The sequence below is a fragment of the Siphateles boraxobius genome, unplaced genomic scaffold (assembly GCF_051911475.1).
Source record: "Siphateles boraxobius isolate OS27281-9 unplaced genomic scaffold, OSU_SipBor_1 130, whole genome shotgun sequence".
Classification (NCBI taxonomy): Eukaryota; Metazoa; Chordata; class Actinopteri; order Cypriniformes; family Leuciscidae; genus Siphateles; species Siphateles boraxobius.
The window spans coordinates 9,537,117-9,554,432 of NW_027508734.1; the positions used below are offsets into that span (position 1 = coordinate 9,537,117).

General features: G+C 37.4%; 1 protein-coding gene across 2 annotated transcripts in view; it reads right to left on the reverse strand.

The window, feature by feature from the left end:
• The window catches only part of focad (focadhesin), an 80,977-nt gene that overhangs the window by 62,193 nt on the left and 1,468 nt on the right, over positions 1–17,316 (reverse strand). The window contains exons 2-7 of one of the 2 annotated variants that reach the window (XM_077227824.1): positions 15,988–16,072; positions 15,711–15,785; positions 12,630–12,784; positions 4,626–4,724; positions 1,521–1,622; positions 415–640 (exon numbers count right to left, since the gene is read on the reverse strand). In XM_077227824.1, the coding sequence (XP_077083939.1) occupies positions 415–640; positions 1,521–1,622; positions 4,626–4,724; positions 12,630–12,784; positions 15,711–15,785; positions 15,988–16,044 (714 nt within the window). In that variant the 5' untranslated portion in view covers positions 16,045–16,072. The remainder of the gene's footprint in view (positions 1–414; positions 641–1,520; positions 1,623–4,625; positions 4,725–12,629; positions 12,785–15,710; positions 15,786–15,987; positions 16,073–17,316) is intronic. The other variant, XM_077227825.1, reaches the window with a different exon arrangement.

The following is a 17,316-nucleotide window of genomic DNA, read 5'->3' on the forward strand; positions in this document are numbered from 1 at the left end:
TCTTTCTACAGTATTTCTTTAAATCTCCCTCTTGCTCACTCTCTCTCCTCCCCCATCATGAGTGGACAAGCCCCCTACTGCTGATTGGCTACAAGAGTTTTCTGGTGCTGCATGGATTGGTCCAATCAACTTTGTTTTTCCTCCTATTTACATAGCCAGATCTATGTACAAAAACAATATTTTTTTCAGCACACACCTAGCAAAAATTTATATAAATTTAGAACAGCATTTCTCAGAAATCGCTTAATACATCCTTAAGGATTTTGGTAAAGTCATAAATTAGAGCTAGGCACCTTGGGAAATTCACAACGATGGGTAATGTAAACCTTCTGTCGAAACATTTCATGGGTCTAAGCCACATAGTGCCGTGGAGCAACCTCAGCTCAGCACATCAGAAATCATCCTCCAGCTCACCAGTATGTACGGAAGCAGGTCAAAGAGGCTGCGAATCAGCTCACGGACCACCCTAGTGCTGGACGCCCCCTTTTCCTGCAGGCTGTCAGGCTCAGGAGCCCCTCGTGGCTGGAGCAGGACCCTGAGGAGGCTGTGTCTGAGCAGGGCGTTTTCTGCCAACCTCTGGGGCTCGCAGTACAGGTAACGAAGGAAAGGTACCAGCATTTCCACATATACTGGCTCATCTCTGAAGAATAACACACCATAAATACACTTGTAAGGGTTTAACGTGAACAAGTCTCTTCAGAAAATCTGGACTAAACCACTCAATTCATATGGATTGGTTTTACAATCTCTTATGAACTTTTTGAAGCGTCAAAGTGATAGTTGTCTAGCTGTCAATGGAGGGACAGAAACCTCTCAAATTTCATCAAAAATATCTTCATTCGTGTTACGAAGATGAACGGGTTTGGAACGACATGAGGGTGAGTAAATAATGACAGAATTTTCACATTTAGGTGAACTATCCCTATAAAGGCGTCACGGCATGGATTTTTATTATTATCTTAATATGCTCCTTAAGGTTCACTTATAATGTTATTAAAGTTTTTTGCATAAAAAAAAGACAAAAATATATACACAACACAACAATATATCATTCTGACCCCCTGTCTGAAATGATCCGCTTTTAAATTGTCATGAAACCCGTCTGTTTTATCACTGGTCGTTCACACCTCAGAGTTGACAAAGACTTGAACAGAGTTGAACGCGACGCTCAGTGAAGGTCAACCATTAAGCGACTTAAAGCCAGTGGGCGGGGCTTATGGTGCAATGATGTATAACTATTCGTCGATGTCTTGCACTGGAGGCAGTCATATGCAAATGTATTTGCCCATGAGATGTCACAGACCCCGCAATATGAAATCAAACCATTTTTGGAGATTGATTAAATAAATGCTTTTTTCCCCCTTTTTTTCATTTTATGCTCTGAAACTTGCAGGATGTTTCAATGGTACAAAGACCTCTAAATGTCAAAATGTTATTTCTCATGTCATGACCTCTTTAAGATGTTATAAAAAATGTTCTATCAAATACCCCAGATCTGTCATTGTTAACAGATTTCATACTTGTCTGTAGCCAGCTGAAGGAAGTCATCAATTTCCTGGAGCAGAGCGGGCCAGCAGTCAGGACGGTTTTCCAGCACTGTGATGTAGGGATGAGGGAAGCTCCTAAGATCAAACACGTATTTAAATATATATTTAGCATATAGTATTTAAACATCAGTATTTTAATAAGGCAATACATCCAAAATATCTTCAAATCATTCTCTATCTTTAACGCATCGGACACCATTTGCAGTTGTTGCTTGGATGTCTATGCTATGCTGGTGATTAATGGCCCTTAATGCTAACACACAAATAAAGGCCCTTATATTAACAAACACACATGCTCTTTTATCCTAAGATTAATGAACTCGTCCAATTTCCTGATCATGTTGTTTGTGTGTGCCTTTGGCACTGGGTCAGGCAGGAACATATTTTATTAAGTTACCTTGAAAATCCTCCACATGCTAAACAGTCTCTCAACACTTGAATTTATGGTCTGGGTCACCTCCAGACAGATGTTAGGGCTGCACCAAAGCTCTCCACTCCCTCCACAGACAGCCTACAGTTCAAACATTTGCTCATCTATCTCTTGTTGTTCCCCGGCCAACTGGTGCAGCCATCACATTATCAGGGTTCATCCATCAGGGGTTGGTTTTTTAGCAGACAGCCAGAACATTAACTGCCAGACAAAGGCTGGCTGACACATTGACCTCCATCGCACTCATTTGAAATGAAAGTTTAGAGCGCGATTGCTTAACCAGAAGAGTCGTTTTAAAACTTGGATTAGGAGAATTTAGAGGTTTGAGCCTACAGAAGTTGGACTGAATATACAGCACTCATAGTGAATGAAAAGCATTTTATTTTATTTGGGTTGTGATTTGCACTCTGAATGGAAAGAGTTGTATTAAAATAATATATATTAAAAAAAAAAATACAAAGAAAATAATAGATAACTGCCTAGTGTGCCTTTGCTGGATGTGTGATTTTTTTATTTATAAAACAACATACATTTGACCAGTCAGTGTATTTTGATTTAAGAACAAATGGCTGTTATTTTGAATTAGTTTGAATCAGTCTAACAAGTTATTCACTGAATCTGTCCGCATTTACTGAATTAGCAACTTACATTAGGTTTTAGTAAAAAAAAAAGTACTTCAAATTACTTTTATTCAGCAAGGCAAGGATTCAATAAATTCATAATAAATAAATAAATAAAAGTGAGAGTATATATGTATTTTAAATAAATGCTTTTATTAATCAAAACTTTTATTGATCAAAGAATGCTGAAAAAACATTTTTTCCACAAAATTTACGAAGCACAACTGTTTTCATCATTGATAATACTTAGAAATGTTTATTGAGCAGCAACTCAGCATATTCTAATAATTTCTGAAGGATCACGTGACACTTAAGACTGGACTAATGATGAAGAAAAATACATTTTATTTAATGTTTTTTTTGTACTTATGATCAAATAAACACAGCCTCAGTGAGCCTAAGAGAAGTATATTCAAAACCAGCATGGTTTAGTTTAGTATGCAGCTAAGAAACACAGGCAAATTAAAAACATATAGAGTTTGAGTTTTTAATCTATGTATTTTTTTCTGTGGAAAGAGTTGATTTATTCGTCTATAATCCCAAAACAACCCGACCCTAACCCTGTCTGCTTCTGTTGGATATCTACAGTAAGTGGCTTTGTGACCCCAAAGCAGATTGCAGAGGATTCATGGAGCAGACGGACACAATGAGCACCAGTGGGCATCTTTCATTAATCCTCGAGCCCTCCCTCTGTGCCAACCCGTGCTAAAGTTCAAGCACCAATCCCAGGCCAGCACAGAGCCATCGACCCATTCATCTTCTCACCAGGGAGAAACTCGACAGAGGAGAAGAGAAATTACATACACGGTCATTTGATTCATTATAAAGTAACTTATCATAAGGGGTCATGTAGTCCAGGCTTAATTCACATAAATAACCAAACAAACAAACAAACAATTCAGCATGATCCAGCATTTTGAATCGGTGTCAGGGCTTCGGTGAGAGAGATCGATCGAAATGGCTGTTCAGTTTAGCGAATGAGTACGTGCATGAGATTAAAAGCGAAATGATGAAAGCGAAAGGAAAAAAGTCAAGAAGAAACAGACAAAAGGCTGTACTAATTTTACATCATCTTACCAGAGCATTAGGTAGGATCAAGTGACATCTTACCCAAAAAGTTAAATGGCAGTTCAACCAAAGAGGTCTTTATATTTATTTAAAGAAGTAGCGTAACATTAAAGGTGCAGGGAGCGATTTGTGAGAAACACAGATGGAAGTGGATCTGACCGAGCAGCACAACACACTTGTAGCCAATCAGCAGTAGGGGGTGTGTCCACTCATGAAGGGGGAGGAGAGAGAGTGAGCCAATCAGCAGTAGGGGGTGTGTCCACCCATGAAGGGGGAGGAGAGAGAGTGAGCAAGAGGGAGATTTGAAGAAAAACTGTAGAAAGAGAGATGCTGAGAGACATTACAAAAGAGAAAAGCTCAGAGGAATATCACTGAGAAAAGAAGGGTTATGAATAGGTAAGAGCTTTAGGACCCGCGTTAATATTAGAAAAGCTTTCCAGCGCTGGAGAGACCTGAGCGGGAAGGGCTACATGAGCAACACTGCGTTTGCTTTGTTTCACAGAATCAAGATATGCTGTTGTTGTAATGTTAGCTATAGTAACAGGACAGTTTGAGTGTCATTGTTTGTCTTGCGACTAACTAACTCTTGCTTGTATTTACTCTTATGTACTGGATGTAAATTTTTTGATCTTCCTTGTCGTTCGTTCATCATTTTCACTTTTTTTCACGAAGCATTACTTTTCCTTGCTTTAAATAATAAAGAGACATCTACCCGTGCATTGCGTGTTGGGGGCGGAGCAATGAAGGGAGGGGTGTGTTTGTTTCATCTGATTTCAAATATCAACAGTGTTTCTCAGAAATCGCTTACTGCACCTTAAAATTCTGTTGCCCATTCTCTGTGATTTTTTTTATTTTTATCTTCTGGGCGAGATAGTGTTTAAAAAAAAAAAAAACTAAATCGTGACTTTTCTGGGTTTAGAGCAAGTGGGAGCAGCTGTTGCTCTTGGAAAGGGCACTCACCTAATTGAATATGGACAGGTGAAGCTTGCTCCGCTATCCCGCTGACTTGCCTGGATCTGCAGCAGCCTCCCGACCACTTTGATCAACCCTTGAACATTCCTGCCCAGGCAAGAAACAAAACAGTTAGCATCAGCAGATACTACCAAAGAAAAACCATGGACCCATAATCCATCAGTGAAGCGCATATCATTTACATTATATGATCCAAACAGTAGCATGCAACATTGTTTTTGCTTGAGGGCATGTGACCACAGTTACTTTGCATTTTAACCCAATGCTGCATAAAAATCTTAGATCCTGGCAATCTGAACAAATAACGAATATCAAATACTTTTTAATATTACTTACAGTTTTCTTATCAGACTGTAAACAGAAGGTCAAGTCAAGAGCATTCCTTTGTGGCATACAATGTGTTCTGGTTGTATGTTGCACATTTTAACCAATGTAATAGGTCATTTGAGTCATTTGGGTTCATACTTTGCACAGTATACATACTATGGTAGGATGCCATTCCGAATGTAGCTAATGACAAATTGGGATGCAAGATACAAAGCTCCCATTCCTTAAGAATACAGGGGGAGTGTTTCTCATACATTATAAATCACCTCTGCGTGACAACATGTGCCGTGTTTTCTTTCATCCCTCCTTCGCGACTCTCTCAAGTCTGACTGTACGTTTCTCAGTTCCTATGGGTTTGATTACTGTATATTTTACCAGAAGGGGAAAACATAACTCCACAGTGAAAGGAAATTCATCTTAGCGGCTTTCATCTAGGCTCTTTCGTGAGCCTGGTACGCAGTGCGCATAGCAAAGCCGTAACATGTTCCAGTTTTCAGCAGCATATGTACCAAATATCTGCTTTTTGCTGGATTTTATGGGACAATGTGCATGCAAGCTCAGATATTGCTGAAAATAAATATGCTACTTACTACAATAGTGCTTCATAAGGTCCAAATTAAGTCTACAAAATGTTGTTGTCAAAGCTGTTAGTACTCACACAGGCAATTCAGGTTTGAGTCCAACTCAAAAAATTTTGTGAATATTTCATGTCTTTTGTATTGAGAAAATATTCAGAAAAATGCTGAGGCTATTGACACAAGAAGCCCTTAATTGGTCCCTTTTGTTGTATTGATACCCAATTTCATACACCATAAACATGGCTTTAACAGCACAAAGAATGTTTCCATACCTAAATAAATATTCAATAAACAAGTAAATAAAGTAAGCAATCAATAGTATAAGATATAAAGTGCATAAGTAAATAAATAAAATTAAATAAAACCTAAATAACTAAATATTCTCACATTTTTCATGTGCTTAACTTTAAAGAAAAAGTTTACCCAAAAATCAAAATTCTGTCATTATTAACTCGCCTTTATGTTGTTATTTTTTTTCCGTATAACACGAAAGTAGATATTTTAATCTTTACACAACAGCAGCAGTTCATAGTGATTAATGGCTGACAAACTTCAAAAAGCACCAAAAGAGAAGCCCAAAAAGTAGTCCATAAGACGTATAGACCAGGCTTCAGAAGACTTGGAATCATAGTGTAGTCATATTGACTATTTTTATGCTGCTTTATGGTGTTTTTGTCCTTTCTGTAGCTTGACAGTCTCTGGTAGTAATGCATTGCGATTTATCAAAAATATCTGCTTCTGTGTTGCACTGAAAAAAACAGCACACAGGCCTGGAATGACATGGGGGTGGGTAAATAATGACAGAATGTTTATTTTTGGGCGAACTATTCCTTTAAAATTCAGCGCTGTATGATGAAAGGGTACATTGTGTGGGTAGCTGCTCCATGCGATGGTGATGACAGCAGCAGCCGTGTGTGTGTGTGTGTGTGTGTTGGAGACACATGAGCTGACTGATGGAGCAGGCTTCATGTTTTTCTGAATATGCAGATGTGCACCTTCAGTCTGCTGCTGATCTTCATCCAAGAGTCCAACTCAAAGGGGAAAAGGAAGCATGTGGGCAGATAACTGAGGTAATCCTCCAAAAACTCAATACACTAACCACATTATAGCAGCAATTAAAGCATCTGTTTGTTTGTGCTTCAGGCTTAGAGTTGATTTTAGCATGATTTAAAGTGCCCATGAAATCAAAAGTTTTTTGGCTTTTAGTATGAATATGTTAGACTTACTGTTATCTATAAGCTAGTGTGCTACAAAACAATGACAACATTCGCACTTTGAAGATATATGCTTTCAAAACTCAGTTTCTCACTTCCGCCAATATGAATCAATCCTTTAGATGACATCACTCTGCAAGCGTCCCGCCCCCTACAGTATAATTAGATGATGTGACTGAAATCGGTCATTTGTTCACATATTTACCATTTTCTACATGGTGAATGGCACATAGCTTATTATGACAAAACAATTCTAGAGGTTCAAAGAGGAGATCAAATAAAACCATTAGGGAGTTTTGTGGCTATTTATGCGCTAATGCACTTCACTCCTTAGATTTAAGCGTTTAAACTTTGCAGAGAATATAACCTCATCCTAAATTATAAATACTACCTGAAACAGACTTGCGGGTATATGAAATATAACATTTGATTACTGTATTTACAGAAATCATTTCACTTTTAAGAAGGGTTTTCTCAACATTGCATATCTCAACAGGTGAACCGCTAATATTTGATATAACGGAATGATTAATATTTAGATTGTCATTTGCGGTGCGTGTCGGGAATCAATAGGCGCGGGCGGTAATACGTGGAATTTTTTGCACAGCCATACTTATTTGAACCAGAATACTGAGAACTATGAGAACTACTGAGAACTGAGAGAGATTGAGGAGGCAGCGGCACGTCATCAAGCCTTAGGTAGACAGAAATTGTGATGGTGTTCATGTGTCAGAAGTAGAGAGCCTCTGTTGTCATAAAAGAAACATTGCAATGCCTCAACTCAAAGAAATCGATGAGGCAGCTGCTCAAAGTGGCCCAGTATACCCCTGCCTGACTGAAGATCCCAGCTTTTCTTCATTGCTGAGCCCCAGATTTTAGCACGTAGACTTTAGCTTGCCACATACAACGTTGTTTCGCGCTTCATCGAAATCACCAGCAATTGTGATGACCGGTAGTTTTAAACAGTTTCAAATATTGCAGAACGAGCTCAAGGCCGTTTGCCAAGGTTGTGGATTAAAGGTAAAGATGTTGTAAATAATGTTCAGTTTCTTTGCATAGACAAATCATTTGGCTTCTTAGGACATCAATGTATCATCAGGAGCCACAGGTATTCATTTTGTTTGTCTGCATATGGTTTTTTTGACTCTCAAAGTGACGGTAGACATTGACTTCTACTATATCAATCGCTGAGGACCACAGTTTCAGCTAAAAGTCTTCTTTACTGTTCTCCTGGGGGGGGGGGGGGGGGTGAACTATCCCTTTAATATTTTAAATAATAACATTAATATACAGTATATTCAAATAGGAATTGACATAATATTTCTCTTTACTGTTTTTTTGATCAAATAAATGCAGCCTTGGTGAGTATAAAAAACTTCTTCCAAAAACATTTAAAAAATCATACCACCCCCCCCCCCCCAACTTCTGAGCGGTAGTGTATGAAAATAGCTTCTTTTCTCATTTCAAAATACATGAGAATACAATGGTTATTTTTGTAATTCCTCTTCTGTGGTAATTTGCATCATCTACAAAACCAATGGAGTCAACAATTAGCCAACCTCCATGTGATCAACACAATAAACACCTACCATTAAGCACTTTTAGGACTTTAAGTACATAGTGTCAGTGTGATGTTGGAAACACCATGTTAATGATAGCAAAATTTGAGAATTTTCAAGAGCTTGAATGCATAAACACTTTAAAACAGTAAAACCAAAAATATGCCAACTTCCCAGCATGGTAACCATTATCTTTATGCCTCTACTGTTCTTGTTAAATTAATAAAAGATTGTCGTTTCCGCATTTGCTAGTTTGTTTTACACAAGTGATAGTTATAAATACAGTTCTCTAACCTATAAATGTACTGTTCAAATATACAAAGCACAAAGTCAAAACTCTTCTAGGAAATATAAATGCATAATACAACATATAGTTGTTTTTGCTTACTGAACTGGGAGAAGAGGGAGTATTTTAACATTGAAATTACTCATCACTTTTAATCTGATGCTATGATGTGTAATTTGTCACTATTTCTTTCAAAGACTAATTCCAGAGTTAAGAGAAGGGAGAGGCCAGTGCCTGAGGATGCTGATAAGATTCCCTCAGGGCTTGACAGGGTGGGAAGGGTGTATCATTTAAAAATGCATCTGGAGCCACCTTTGATACTATAATATGGGCTTAAAAATGTGTCAAAGGCCCTGTTTACACCTGGTCAGGGTTCCAATGTAGGGACACATTTCAAGTGAGAGCAAAGTTACATCGTGTTACCTTGTAAGATACATTGTTACAGTTAGTTGTGTCAAACTACTATGCAAAAAAGCTTTTTTTTGGGCCATATGACAGAGATCTGTTATTTGTCGTATTTCTATTTTGCATAAAACTGAAGAATATTCGGTATAATAACTTTTGAATGGATTTTATTGAAAAGAGCTTAGGCTCATGTAACCAGAAGTTTTAAAGGTGCACTGTGTAATGTTTAGCGGCATCTAGTGGTGAGGTTGCGAATTGCAACCAACAGAAGTTATGGTTGTCTGAGACAAAAATAAATGAAGAGATTGTTTACTTAATTATTAGGTAAAATGATATGTTATTGCGAATATTATTGTTACTTGTTCATCATTGTGTCAGTGTTCTATTCGCTGACTTTAGCAGCTTCTTTGCACGAAGAACAACATAGTGACAAAACGCGTTTATCTGTTTAGGGCTCCTATAGAAACATGGTGGCGCAAAATTGGTATTTCAATGTAAGGGGACCCGTGGTGTGTGTAGATAGAAAAGGCTCAGTCTATGGTAATAAAAGCAACATTTTAATATGTAAGGTCTATATACACCTCTGAAAATATAGTTATGTATATGATAATGCATTTCTGTCAACAGATCCTCCTAAATTTTACACAATGCACCTTTAAGATATATGAATATGCTTTTGAGTTTTCCTTGCCTCATGGGTTTACATTATCTTAAAGGCACACCGCGGACTTTGTGACCTAAAGAGTTGACGCATATGAGTTATTTTAAATGATTCCTCAGGCCAATATATAGCACTCGACACTATCAATGCCCCGAGCGGGGCTGCCCTCTTGAAATACCGCCTATGTAAGTTTGGAGAAAGCGCACAGTCTTTGGCCAAGTCATGTGACCTGGAGAATGCCTGGAGAACGTTTCGCTTTACGACCGTCACGTGACCACAGGGCAGGCTCTGATATACTCGTGGACCTAAGGCTTTTGCTACTATTTTTCCACCTGCTCGACTCCTGGCCATGGCTGAGGCAAGGAAAAAAAAATGTAAAACTGCGTCTGCGGAGGCAACAAAGAGAAAACGCGAGAGGGATCGTGCTCGAGGAAAAACAGGCTCGAGGAGTTTACTCGTTGGCGCAGGTTGAAAGAAGAAGCTGGATGTAAAACCGATTCTCTTCTCTCAACTTTATTATTAGACTGGTAAGTGAACTCTTTGCTCCTAGTATACAGTCATATGTCTTGGTCATTATTTTCGCTGTTTAGTAGAAGCTAACTATGGGCAGATGAAACTAACAGGCTACAAACCAAAGCTAAATGGAAACCCATAGCCTAAATGTGCAAATCTCATGCTTTTCGCCCAAGCGACAGATTCCTACTTTCATAAAACTAACTTAGTAGTGGTAATTTTGTACGCCCATGATAGGCCGTGAGTGCAGATACGCTCTGCGTGAGTGGTATTTACGACAGTAACGTTAAAAGTACTCTACAGCGACTCTAGGGGTCGCTGTTTGATAAAAACAGAAATCCTGCATAGTGTGCCTTTAACAAGTAAAGCAATTCAACATTACATCAAATATTTGGGCAACAGACTATCACAAATGTTTAATGTTTATTGAAAACAATGTACAAGCCCTATTCGGACATTAATTGTTTCTCATGTGTTGTGGACGTCTGTAAAAATAAATTTGCATTATGCATGGCACTTCAGTGATAAAACATTCGGATGGCGATTTATAGACGTGGAAGAGTGAGTTTTGGAAGTCCACGAACACACGAACGCGCTGCTCACGTGGTCAGTCACATGAATGTCTGCTGTAAATAAAATGTCATATGCTTGGAATAAGACGAATAAATTTGTATTTTATTTAATAAAATAATGTATTTAATTCTCATTTATAAAAAATAGGAAGCTAGACGTGCGTATGCCATATTCAAAATATTCTTATATTCTTGCATTTTCTCAAAAGGATGTAATTTAAAAAAAAAAATGGAAATAAGCGTTAACAAGTTAATGCAGCCTCTTGCATGGTTTGTATTTTTTATGTTGTGCATAATAGCCTACATATTTTAAAATTGGAACATATATTGCGGTCACAATTACGGCCCATTTCATATGTTTACATGCTTTTTTCTCTTTCTCCTTTTTGTTCACTGAGGTGGAGCGGGTAATTAAATCTATTTCTTGTAAATACTTTCCAGCATTCCAGCAGTTTAGCTCAACAGTTATCGTACATATGGTGATCGGCAGAGATCAAAAAGGATTTAAACAGTGATTTTTTTTTAAGTGATCTCTTCTTGTAAACTCGAGATGTGGATTCGGATGGCAATTAAACCTCCACACGACCTTGGAGTTCATCAAAAAAAATAAAAAATGACGCGGGTGGTGGGAGAAAAACACTGATATTATGGATTCGGACGGCAATAAAATCACAGACAAACCACTGTAAATGATGAAAATACCTTACGACCCCATGAAATGTGTTCACTATATACTGAACACATTTCGGTTCGGTGTAAGCACTTAAGACATATCATCACAACATAATGCAGATCATTATAAAACATTCCAAATATCTTGAAACTTGCATTTTCCAGACATCAAGTTTCAGCGGTTTCAGCCTGTTTTTGCAATGTTTCACGGTGTGTCTGTGAAACGTTGAGGTGCCATCTTAGTAGATTCGTGTACGCGTAGTAGTTTCGTGTGCGCGCGTCATGGCAACGTACAACACAAAGCATCTCACGCAGGAAACACTTAACATAATGCATAAACGCGCATAACTAAGGTAAATCATGCAAGCCAAGAAGTGTTGGCGAAATAACACATTAGCGGACCGAAGGGAAAAATAAATGGCATTTTTTCCAGAAAACTTATTGCACAAAATAATTTCAAGCACTTTCAAGGACCTTGCATCTATGAATGTTTATTTTCAAAAACTTTCCAGGGCCTTGAAAAAAATATTTCAGATTCACAAACTTTCAAGGATTTCAAGGACCCGTGGGAACCCTGCTGGTATTAAGATGCGTTTGGTCGATCGGATCACAAATAGACATACTTCCCTATTTTAATCCGACTCTTTTGTCCACTTTCAAACACTTCTGTCCTGATTTCTTCGAGGGGAGGGTCTATGGGCGGGTAAATGTACAGGCTTTTTAAGCCTTTTGATCGAATGGATGAAATAAGCTCATGCAATTTATAGATGAACACGACCGCAGACGACGGAAAAACGTAGAGAGAGCAGCAGCTTTGGCTTACGAGACCAAGCTGAACGATGTGAGTGTTAGAAATCAGGAATGATGAGATAACATTGTGCTTGGTATAATTTGTATTTTCAAACCAAATTTGGGTCTCCAGTCGGCAAAGGTCAGTAGGCCGAGAGTAGACGGTCTTTTGTGGCTGTTTGAACACATTCGACCATATGAACTATTAAAGCAAAATTTCGACTACCTCTGGAAGTGGTCGAAAGTGGACAAGCTCAAAGCGTTTTAGACCCATTTACACCTTTATTTAGCATCGTCCACTTGTGATCAGATTGACGAAAACACTTCTTAATACCAGAAAACAGGGCCAAAGTTGTGGGTGAAATGGGATGATAATCTGAATATTCTGGTGAGAGCAGCAGTGAACAGAAGCATACCGTGCTGAGGGCAGGAGGTTAAGGGTAGTGTTGAGCACATACGGCAGATCTGCATGTCCCTGTTCCACGAGAAGCACCAAAGCGTCACAGCAGGCCGAGCGGACGACAGTACTATCACTGCTGCATTGCTCCCACAGAGACTCCAGCGCTGGCCCCTGGTGATATACAACACAAGCTCAACATGCAAACCATTATACACCAGCACAAAACATAAGAGACTATGTTAGTGATGTTGTAAAAGTGTATCATTAACTGTCCGGAAATACTAAAAGGCACATGTTTCCTTTAAATAGAGACAAATTTCATCGCATACTTATTATGTAATAGAGATGCACCAATAATACATTTCTTTGCTGATACCCATTATTCTGAACGGTATCTGCCGATACTGATAGTTGAAACAAAAATGCTACAGGGAACCCTCTCATTTGGTGCATATCTATAATATTGGAGGTTAAAATTAACAACAGAGCCCAAACTATTTAATTCAACTGCTATTTTTTTTTAATATTTTCTGGCTGAAACACTGATTGAGAGATTACATGAGACATGATTCATTTCGGTAATTTGTTCTGTATCTTTCCACATACCTTCTGATGTTCATGCATGTTTTTTCATGCTATAACTTATATTAAAAGTGGAAGAACAGACTCGAGCTGCTGTTTAAAGTAAGGCGCTACAACGATCTGTCACGACACATTTGAATTTTGTGATAAAAATGGACTGCATTTGAAAGCAGAGACGTTGTTTCTCCAAAGCACAAAGCCCTTTGTGATTATTGGATGAAAGGCGAGCTACAAATAATGTTCGGTGTAGGGGGAAAAAAGCAGACCTGGCAACCCTGCCTGAACTACAGGTGATTCATAGGCTCAAATAGAGCCTGCTTTAACATCACTATTTTTTAAATTGTTTTATTGTCTTAAATTTCGAAACAAGAGACATTTTCTTCACATACAATTTGAGTTGCAGTCTGACACATTTTTCGCCCCTTTTTTGATTGACAGTCCTGATGATCGGCTGTATTTGCATTCAATCAGCCGATACCAATTACTGACCAATATAATTTTCCAAATTCAAAACTTTTTCGGGACTCCATAAGATTTTATTTGAATGTAATAAATCAGCAAAAAACAACAGCAGAAAAGTCCTTGCATTTCAGATATCCAAGGTCCACCAAATCACAGCCCACCTTTACATGTCACCACAGCTATTTAGCATTCAGCTTCTGGGCTCCAGTGTCATGAATAAATTAGTGATGCACCGACATTTTGTCAATTTTATAATGAAATTCAAACAATAAATGTCAGATCGCTGTTGCGGCCTCAGTTCAAGCTTCATGACACCATCATCTCTTTCTCTTTACAACTATAGCACAACCTAAAAATGACTGAATCAGAAAGTATGTTTAAAGAAACTGAAATGTATCATGTCTCAAAAAAAAGTTTCAACCCTGGAAAGATGTCAATAAAACAGTTTGTAAATAATGTCACGTAATGTTACATTTGCCTCAGGAAAGACATTCAATGTCCATTTAGCTCATTATTTCGCTAGAAAATTATAACTGGAGGAGCATTTTGCTCAATAAATGCACTATTAGCTTACCTATTGTCTTCATTATTTAATATATGTTTTGAAAAAAATGTCATGAAAATAAGTTATTACAGCCATTGTTTAAATGTTGATATTTCAACAACAATTTGGAGTACAATCACATTATATGATTAAAAGATGATATAAAACGTCCTTATGTGCAATTTAAACGCATATGCAATGAAATGGTTTAGATCATTGGACATGATGTCATTGCTCTTTGGCAGCCTGTCTGAAAGCACTCTCCTTAAAGGGATAGTTCATTTACTCACCCTCATGTTTCTTTCCTCCGTTGAACACAAAAGAAGATATTTTAAAGAATGTTGGTAATCAAACAGTTGATGGACCCCATTGACTTCCATAGTAGGAAAAAAAAAACCATGTAAGTCAACGGCTACGTCAACTGTTTGGTTGCCTACATTCTTTAAAATATATTCTTGTGTTCAACAGAAGAAAGAAACTCATACAGGTTTAGAACAACATGAGGGTGAGTAAATGATGACAGAATTTTCATTTTTGGGTGAACTATCCCTTTAAGAAGCACCTACATATGCACACAAAAGCCTGTTATTGAATAACTGGACAAAGCACTCTTACTCATGCACAGCGGATAGTACAAGTGAACACACCCATGCTAAAGTTGACTAAAAAGAGGAATAAAAAATCATCTTTTGGAAATCGATCTTAATGCCTTAATTTAAAAAATGAGGAAATTTCTTTGTGAATGAATAATGTATCGTAAATAAACAAATGTTCTTCCTTAAAATACAGGTTGCGTAAGTTAGGACACCCCAATGTTAAATTCCCATAGAGGCAGGCAGATTTTTATTTTTGAAGGCCAGTTATTTCATGGATCCAGGATACTATGCATCCTGATAAAGTTCCCTTGGCCTTTGGAATTAAAATATCCCACATCATCACACACACTTCACCATACTTAGAGATTAGCATGGTGTTATTTCAGTTAGGCTAATAGCTGGTTTGATTTGCATTGAGAGATGATCTTATGGAAAGTACCCCATGCCAATCTCTAGGTATGGTGAAGGGAATGTGATGATGTGGGGATATTTAAATTCCAAAGACCAAGGGAAGTTTACCAGGATGCATAGTATCCTGGATCCATGAAATAACTGGCCTTTAAAAATAAAAATCTGCCTGACTCTATGGGAATTTAACATAGGGGTGTCCTGACTTACGTAACCTGTATTTTAAGGAAGAACATTTATTTATTTACGATACATTATTACATTATTTATTCACAAAGAAAATTGGTGTCCTTAAAGGTTGGATTTTTCCTCATTTTTTAAATTAAGGCTTTAAGATCAATTTCCAAAAGATGATTTTTTTATTCCTCTTTTTAGTCAACTTTAGCATGGGTGTGTTCACTTATACTATCCACTGTATGTAAAGGGGGCATTGACAGAAGTCTTAAATGTGTCCTAAGTGTGATGTGATATGACCCCTAATGCAAAAATGATTGTGACGACTTACTTTAATGGTAGTCTGACAAATCCTTTCATTTTGGCCTTTCTCTTTCAACACTGCAGTGACCAGCGTCCTCACAGCCTATAATTAAAAAGCCAAAAGGCGACAAATCTGATTCTTCACATGCCTTCAGCAAACTAGATTTCATCAAAATTAAACATTCACAGGAATGGATTTCTACAAGCCAGACACGTTTGGCGGGACAGATAATCATTTCATTGAAATTACTGTAGAAAGTGAACCTTGTTTTACTTAAATCATCTGTCTTTTCTGAGTGCTTTACCTGAGCTTGAATGAGGGAGCTGGGGAACTCAAACCTTGTCTTCAACGTTTCAGACATCTCCAGAAATCATGAACGATTCCCCATACTAAAAGCAAACATCATATGGAAAATGTATTTTAGTCACCATAAAAAGGCATTCACAGCCGATTATACTTGCAAAATGTACATATTTTTGAGTAAAACATGACATTTAATGACCAAAAAAATATAGTACTTGATTTCATCTAATCGTATTTGATTGGATAGTGGAACAAACAATTGTCTCTAGATGGCAGGTGGATTGAGAGGTGTTGAAAAGTAAAAGGGACCAATGACATTAGTTGTAAAGAAAACAAATTATCACATTAATAATAAATTAGGAAGCCAAACATTTCTTTTCAACATCCGATGAATGGTGTACAAGTTCAGGAATGTACATTATGCATTACACTACACAAAAGTTTGGGGTTGGTAAGACTTTTTAGTGTTCTTATAAAGAAAAAACATTAATATTGTGAACATTTTTAAAATTATTGTTTTCTAATTTAATAAGTAATTTATTCCTGTGATGCAAAGCTGAATTTTCAGCATCATTACTCCAGTCTTCAGTGTCACATGATCCTTCAGAAATCACTCTAATTTGCTGATTTGCTCAAGAAACATGTATTATTATCAATGTTGAAAACAGATGTGCTGCTTAAATGGTTAGTACACCCAAAAATGAAAATTCTGTCATCATATCATTCCAAACCATGCAAAAAAACAAAACAAAAAACATTTCAGGATTCTTTGATGAATAGAAAGTTAAAAAGAACAGGAAACTTTTTTTTAAAACATTATAAATGCATTCACTGTGCCTTTTGACCAAATTAATGCATTCTTTCTGAATAATAATATTAATTTCTTTCAAAATAAAAATAAATATTTATGTCCCCAAACTTTTGAATGGTAGTGTAAACTAAAACAAACTTTTGACTTCGTCAAATTGAGAAGGAACAGAATTTCTTAAACGTGTGGTATGCAACTGCAAATCAAGTCATCATGAGAAATGAAGTCATGGGATATTCAGAATCAATCCTCATTTCCTGAAATGAAGAAATTAACATGCAAACTGACATCATCTGTTAAAAAAAAAAACAGAGCACAGCTGTGTATCTTCATCTTCACTCAGATCACAGGTGTCAAGGGATCAAACACGCCAAACAGGTGCAACGGGACAAAAACTGCCTTCAGGGCAATACTATTAGACTGAAATTAGAATAACCCAACACCACTTCAAACTAACGTAATCGTAGGTGAAATTAAATAAAGGCCTGAGACATATATTCTGCCTGCATCTAAACTCAGAAG